General features: G+C 31.6%; 1 protein-coding gene across 1 annotated transcript; it reads right to left on the reverse strand.

Moving 5' to 3' along the window:
• Positions 1–2370: 2370 nt before the first annotated feature.
• Positions 2371–7233, reverse strand: LOC100164041 (facilitated trehalose transporter Tret1). Its single transcript, XM_001949779.4, has 6 exons — positions 7107–7233; positions 6663–7022; positions 5963–6222; positions 5670–5885; positions 5255–5506; positions 2371–2719 (listed from the first exon to the last, which is right to left on the reverse strand). The coding sequence occupies exons 1-6, from the start codon at positions 7147–7149 to the stop codon at positions 2468–2470; spliced, it is 1383 nt and encodes a 460-aa protein (XP_001949814.2). The 5' UTR covers positions 7150–7233; the 3' UTR covers positions 2371–2467.
• Positions 7234–8326: the final 1093 nt, after the last annotated feature.

Below are 8326 nucleotides of genomic sequence, written 5' to 3' on the forward strand. Positions count from 1 at the left end.
AGTTTTGAATTTATTTTGCAGACGAGTGACTGAGGCTACTTCGAATTTCAGTTCTATGAGTTCTTTATATATACAAGCTTCTGATATATTTACAGGGAGGTTCCTAATGATGACAGATAGTTGTTTGTTTTCTGGGAATTGGTAAGTGTGGTATTCTATACCGGAATCGTCAAAAAGTTTTGTTGCGGTTCTATAATCGTCAATAGAATCCATGTTTAATTTGAGAGCAGATTTTGTGTTCACGATGGAGAATTCATCAAAAGTTATATTAGATAATGATGTATGGAAGTTTTGATAGTCAGAAATGTTGTATACGTAAATATGTGGAATATTTGGTCTAACCTGTGATTGTTGAGAGCTGACTTCGTCGTCGGTGCCGTCCGTTTTGTCGTTGTCTTGGAGAGTTAGAAGTGGGGCGAATCTGTTTTTACTTGTATAAGGAGGAGTGAGAGCATCACTACTAGTTCTTGTATTTTTTTTTTTTGAAGTATCTGGAAGATTGTGATCTTGAGGAGAACTACTATTTTTTTTAGGATTCATTGAATAAAATTAATTATAAGAACACAAACGTTGGGATTGATCGGAGCGCTGAGAACAACCTGTCGCGGCGGCTACTGATAACCAACTGAATAATATAATATAATATATATATAATAATATAATATATATATAATAATATAATATAATATATTACTAATATTAATTACTAGGTGTCTGGTGTATTTCTGTAGTAATACATTGTACATTGTATCATTAACTAAGAACGCCGTTTGTATTTAATAATTCATATTAATTCAGACTAATTTAAAACAATTTCAATTATTTAATATACCTACAATTTGTTTCTGTGACCAACACCAGGCCATTCAGGTGGTGCACTTGTATACCCTGCACCACCCCTGAACACGCCTATGTCACACTGACATTTTGTAATTCCGTTAAATGTCTGTTCCAAATATTATGAAATATATATATAAATAATATATGAAATTTGATGATTCCAATGAATGTGTATCCCAAAATTTGAGAATCCCAATAAATGATTGTTTTAAATAACATAATTCTAATATACGTCGGTTCCAAATATCGTAATTCCAGCAATTGTCTGTTCCGATCAATATGTGAAATTTGTTGATTCCAATTAATGTGTATCTCAAAATTTGAGAATCCCAATAAATGATTGTTTTTAATAATATAATTCCAAGAAATGTCATTCCAAGAAAATACGGCAGCCCAAAAAATGGCAACTCTTAAAAACTAGTTTCTACTAAGTATTTCTCTTTTAATCAATAGAAACCATTTATGAATAAAAATGTATACCGAAAATCACAAAATCCCCCTTTTAAGCACCTCTCCGGGTGGAAAATAAAAATTAGAAAATTCATTATGACATATAAAATATACAAAAAAATGTCGTGCAACTAGGTAGAACGCAGTTACGGATGAGTTCGTACACTAACACAGTGACATGATATTTTTATATATTAGAAGAAGATTAAGCTGATTTACTAGAATATTAATATTTAAATGTGGATGCCTTTAATAATTTTTGATACCTAACCTAATCTAGGTATCTAAAAAAATTGAAAACTCGATAATAAAATCTACACAAATCAATCTGTTATCAATATATTTTAATAATCATTAAAAATCATCGTTGTGGTATTAGGCGTGAAAGTTTAGGAATCATTGATTCTTTTCCGGCATATTACGATCCGGGATTTTACGTTCCGGAATATTACGGTCCGGGATATTTAATTCCGGAACTCTACATTCCGCATTATTACGTTCTGTGGTTTTACATTCCGGATTATTACGTTCCGTAATTTTACCTTCAGGTTTATTTATTTTCCGGACTTCAACCATTCCGGGTTTTTACATTCCGTAATATTACGATCAAGGATTTTACATTCCGGATTATTACGTTCCGGGATTTTACGATCCGGATTTTTAATTTTCCGTTATTTTATCATTCTGGACGTTTTTTTTCGGAAAATTACGGCCTACTATTTCTAGGACTTAAGTGTTAGTGGTGTAAAGACCCTAAGTTGGTGTCTGGGCGCGCGTATTATTATTGTACGCTCCCGGCCCGCACACCACCTTCTCTCTTAAGAATATTCGTCTTATCGCTCCGGTCAGCACGGAACACATTATAACGATCAAAGTCTAAATCAGCGTCATTAATATCTACATTCAACCAAGTTTTCGTAATTACAAAATAATCAAAAATTAAATAATGAGACATTACATCTAAATTAATTATTCACATTATTCACTCATCATGAGAGTTTGTTGATGGATGCCAAGTGTAAATGTGAACAGTTTTTCTTTTTTATTACATACCTATGGATTATTATTACGAAAATGCTATCCTGGTAGAAATTTTGTTTATTGTTATTTATTTATTTTTTTGACATTTGTGAACATTAATAAATTGTTGTCACTTAAAATACGTACATTGTTTATCTTAAACATCAGTAGTTGATGATGGAGAGTTATCGTTACCCGCCAACTTCAACTGTATCTCAGTCAAACTTTTATTTTTCGTCTCTGGGACTGTATACCACACGAATAGGGCGCCCAACGCACAGAATAAACTAAACATCCAAAAAAGGCCAAGAAAACCAAGCGAATTTGTAGTTACAAATGTTAAGAATGTTACTGCAAATACCAAAATCCAGTTTGTAGCAGTAGCTAAGCTTGTGCCATATGGTTTGACCTGCAAACAATTTAAATTAGTCAAATATTTTATAATAGATGAATAAATTAAGGTAGGTAATCTATTGTTGGTTATTACATTTTATGACGTAACTAATGAACTAAATGCGCTGGTAATCAGGGCTGAGAAAGTTACTAAATACCTACTTAACTGGTTACAAGTTACACAAATTACTAGATACTTTTGTGTTATGTAACTAGGTACAAGTTACAGTTATGTGACTATGTTACATTAGTAAATGTAGGTACCTACAAAGAATTGTTGACCAGCCTCGGGATAGTTAAAGTAATGTTATGATCTTAAATAATGATTCATTATGCTAGGAAAAAAGATTGTTTCAACCATAATTATATACAACCACTGAATAACCACTGGCCGGATTAATTGTGAAAACCAAAATGGACGAATTGAACGTTTATATTTTTACTTTTGAATTCCCACTTATGAATTATCAAAGCATAAAAATCACAATGTAACTTTTATTTGTAAGTTGTAAATTTCATATAAAGTATTTGTATTTGTATCTAGTTACAAGTTAAAAGTTAAATTATAAAATTGTAACTTGTTAGCTGTTACAAAAGTAACCAAGTACATAACTTAGTCACATGTAACTATGATATGCCCTCCAACCATGCTAGTAGTTGGCACAGTTTGTTCCTATTTGACAAAATATATTTTTTTATTTAATACTCATAAAAAAATTGAATAGTAATTAAATACATAAGGTAATTTTAAGAAAGAATTATAGTTTTTATAGATTTAGATCATTTTTAATTGTATATAACTATAATAAAGTAGGTATTTAAAAACGAAATATTATGCCGTGTATTGTGATAGAAAATTGGGTATTGTAGTGATACATATTTATGAATATTATTGTTAAACCTATTGATGTTACAATTACCCAAAATTATTATTTAATTAAATTATCTATTAGGCATTAGCAAAGAAGTTTTAACGGTTGAAAATCAACAACCATGACAATGTTCGATATTATGCGATATCGCTTTCCGTCCAGCGGGCATCTCTGCCAACACCCAAGAACAACGCCGATATTCATATTATAATCAGAGTACACACACACTATCACCGCTGTCTAGTACCCATGGTTGAGATTGACCGGCCGGCACTACGCCATTATCCATTACTTACCCTCATGTAACACAAATATCGGTCAATCAAAATAATGTTACCCAATTCTTATATAATTTAGAAGTTTTTTCGCGCGTGATGTACGACGCGTCCGACGCTCGTACATACCATCGTTACTATTATTTTGCCTCTCTGCCGGACAACAACATGGCCGAGTAAGAACACCGCCACACCGAGGACGTCCTGGTGACGATGCTTGGCATCGCACGCGGAATTGGGTAATGAATTTCCTATTATTATTTATATTACACCTTGGTCGGTATTCGTTTTGTGTATAGTGTAGGTTAGGTTATTATTTATGTACGCTGGTAACCACAAAGGTGCCGTGCTAGTACCCTGCGGTAATGGAATTTGTTTATTATTATTACCTATGTTGTTTGTTTTTTTAAGATGACCCTTTTGTTGCAACAAAGTTTTTATGACGTGCGGGCTTTTCTTGGTGATAAATTAATTATTATTCTTTCTATTATTAAAAATAAATATACACTTAATTCGCTCATGAATTAGGTGTTATTATTATTTTTATCTATTTCCCTTATTATTTTACAAATCCCACCTGCTCCGATTTCTGAATCTCGGCTGTGGGTTGGCGACCTTACAACTAAGTTTTCATCAATGTACGCTCCACGCCAAATCTGGATAAGCCACCGTGTGAGACGTTATAGAGTTAGAATGTTACAAATAATTATAATATAAATCTTAATATAGGTATTTAAACTGGTTGATGAACAAATTACATTTAGTAACATTTTATAAAATTGTAACGCATATAAAATAAAATATAAATATATTATAGGTATATTTCTTATTTTCCTATTTATTATTGTCAATTAGGTTGTTAATCAGACAAGATCAACAGTCACATTAAATTAATTTGTATACCGTGTAATAATGAAAAAAATTATACTTATAAAAATATTCTTATGTATATAATAATGATGACTTAATAAATAATTATAAAAATAATTGTATATTGAGATGTAAATAAAAAAAAAACAGATTAAATAAATCTATTAAATAAAATAAAAATTATTTATTTTCAGAATTGAACATTTTAAACACATTACATTCATGCAATGCATGTTTCCCAATGGATATGAATAAATTACAGGCTTATCTGTTGATTAAATAATTCTAACCAAGATAAGCCCACGAACAATTTAATAATATTTACTTAAAACAATAGATAACACTTAACTGCTTTTATGTTTAAGTACAAAACTACAATCTATTGTATGTTTTACATGAAAAATCGGGTCGACTTCTACTAACACTTTTAGTTCACTAGTCACGCTACTTCAACATATGATAAGATGCCATGTTCCAACCTTATTAGATAATCGTAGTTATGATACATAAAGGGTATACAAAAGTTAAACATACCTCGTTTGAGAATATTTCTCCCATAACTACCCATGGAATAGGTCCGAAGCCCAAAGAGAAAGCCGAAATGTATAACGCAATGAGAATCAGTGGTAGCCACGATAGGATTGAATCTTTATGGACTGATTTACGGTATTCAAGGTATAAACCTAAGCAGAAGAAACTAATGCTCATCACAATTGCTGAAACTATCAATAATACTCGACGACCAGCCTTGTCTACAATCATCATTGCTACAAATGTCATTACCAGCTATAACATAAAGAAAAAGTATGTATTTATTAATTAATAAAACTAATATCATACCTGCTACAACACCATATTATAATTATTTAGAAAAAAAATGAGTTAGAAGGTGTAAAAATGAATATTATACTCATTATGACCCAGTGTCTTATTAAAAAAAAAAAGTCACCTGAACTATTCCAACAGCTATCACTGATGTATTTGTGGTTATCGAGCTTCCAATTTCGTTAAAAATGTAAGCCATATAAAAGATGATAGCATTTATTCCACTTGTCTGCTGGAAAAACATACACCCTATACCGATCAAGAGTGACTTGCGATTGGCCTTGTTAGACATTACTTTAGTAAATGTGTCCTGATTAGCTTTTTGAAGTTCAATTTCCGTCTATAATAAAAAAAAAAACCTTAATATGTAAATATGTTCTATTCAAATATTCATCAGACGTAATGATTCTTTGAAACCTTAATCACGGTTAACTCGCCAGCAATGTCTGCATCATTTCCATCACGAAGTTTCATCATTGATGTATTAGCATTTTTGTCTTTGTTCTTATACATAAAGAAATATGGTGATTCAGGTACGAAAAACGTTAGTAAAACATGTATAATAGTCCAAATCCCACATAACACATTAAATGTATGGTATTCGACCACCGAGCCGATTATGTAGGAATAAAGAATTCCGATTACTACATAGACTTGAAATATTGTTCCCAAAGTACCTATAAAAATACATACATAAACAGGAAAATTCAATAAACATACACAATATCTATTATAATATTTATTGAACCAAAGTACAGTTAGCTAAGTATTAGTAGAAGCCGCTTATTAGGAACAATTTTGGATTAAGGTAAAATGTGTCAATTATCCGATTGTTTCTAATAAGCGTAATTACAATAGGTAGATTGGTCATCGCCAAATAACCAGATTTCGTCGTCGAAATCGCCTGAATATTTTGAAAAAAAACCTATGTATTGCTTCAATAATCCGGTTAATTTAATATACGGCATTTTGTTTCAATAACGTGATTGTATCAATTATAAGTGTTCCTAATAAGCGGCTTCTACTGTATATAGATTTTTTTGAATGTTTTAGCATATGGTGTGTCTTGAATCAATAATAATAATAATAATAATCAATAATAATCAATAATAATAACCTCTGATATGTGGTTGAGAAATTTCAGCAACGTAGGTCGGTATGACTGTACATAGGGCACCAACGCCGACGCCCTGTAGTACTCTGCCTGCCAATAACATCCATGAAGCATTGGCCATGGTGAGAAATATCCATCCAATGATGATGATGATCTCAAATAATACCATGCTGTAACGGCGGCCGATCGTTGCCGATAACTTACCGGCAGGCAATGCGCCGCAAGCCGCACCGATACCAAAAATGGAACTAAAACTCTTTAAATCGTCAACGGAAATCGGAAAGCCAACTCCATTTTGTAATAATGTATTGGCTGGTGACGTCCAACCCAGAATCGTACCCATAACCATTGCTCCGAGAGTAGCTGAAAGCCAATAAATGTCGTGTATAGTGTTATGAAGATAAGTTTTGAATTTTAAATATATGATAATGTCAACGATTGAAATACCGATTAAAGAAAATATTATTTGATTTCTAACACCTTTAGACATCTTGATGCAATCTCGAAAATTGTATTTTATAGTCCTTAAATGTGCTTTAAAATAACTAATAATATACAGTATATTATAATAAACAAAGAACAATTAAACAGATGTAAGTTTTTTATTTATATTTCAAACAGACAAACAGTGATTATTTTATATTATTATTATAATTTGAATACGGCCAGCATACACAATAATATTTCTCTGGTCTGTAGAGTACACCCACTTACAGGAGAGGATTATGGTTGGTTGAATACTCAAAGGCAACTTGTTGAAATTATGACTGTATTTTTTCATTTATTAATACTTGCACAAAGATGTGGCAACAATTCACGGATCTACAAAAAAGAGTGAAATATATTTATGGTACTGGAGAAGCTATGTCAGGAAAAGAAACGGCAAAAACCGACAAAACGAAATTTAAAATGATGTACGCCACTTTGGAGAATTTAAATATCGAGTTTGAAACTCAGTTATTAGCGATTATTTGTCAAATGGGTAAACTTGGGACGGACTTCGTAGATTCTGACAAGTAACGGGAGGAATTTGAAATTTTGGTTTCAACCTGAATCTAAGGGCCCTTTCACATGGACGCGTATCATACGCGTCCATGTGAAACGGGCCTAATACACGGGGGGCTTAAGAGGACGCCACACCCGCATTTGTTGTCTCCGTCTTACAAGTGCATAACATAGCACATTTACGCTCAGCAGAACACATGTCGCTTCGTCAGTTTAAAAATTAGAGTGAAGTTATACAATTTTAATGTTTAACGTTATTGTACTTTGAAACGTTATACAAGTTTAATGTTTAACGTTATTTGATTTTTTCCGTTTAACGCTATTCAGTTTTTAAACGTTATTTTAATTTTTCGTTTTTGTTAAACGTTACAATTTAAAAAAAAATAAGGAATTGTTTTCTTTTTTATAATAAATTCTACTGTTATTTGTGCCATAATTATAAACACTGTTATTTAAGAATTATGAAATTAGTAGAATTTATTGGCCAGGTTACTTTACCCATTTTCAATCTTCATAGAGTTTTTAGCAAGGAGCTAACTGATCAGTTAACCATTATCAGTTAAACTATAAAGTAGGTATACACCATAGACGATAAGATGAAAGGTAGTTAATCACAATTTGACGACAAATCTACAACTAACTAAACAACAATAGCAACTTGA

The sequence above is a fragment of the Acyrthosiphon pisum genome, unplaced genomic scaffold (genome assembly GCF_005508785.2).
Source record: "Acyrthosiphon pisum isolate AL4f unplaced genomic scaffold, pea_aphid_22Mar2018_4r6ur Scaffold_14735;HRSCAF=15385, whole genome shotgun sequence".
NCBI lineage: Eukaryota > Metazoa > Arthropoda > Insecta > Hemiptera > Aphididae > Acyrthosiphon > Acyrthosiphon pisum.

What these genes read in the sequence shown, in the direction of transcription:
- LOC100164041 (XM_001949779.4), bottom strand. Translation starts at nt 7,149, where the DNA reads ATGTCTAAAGGTGTTAGAAATCAAATAATATTTTCTTTAATCG. An exon ending in TTCTCAACCACATATCAGAG is followed by an intron (nt 6,223 to 6,662) that starts GTTATTATTATT and finishes GTATTTTTATAG; the next exon opens with GTACTTTGGGAACAATATTT. An exon ending in TAGCTGTTGGAATAGTTCAG is followed by an intron (nt 5,507 to 5,669) that starts GTGACTTTTTTT and finishes TTTATGTTATAG; the next exon opens with CTGGTAATGACATTTGTAGC.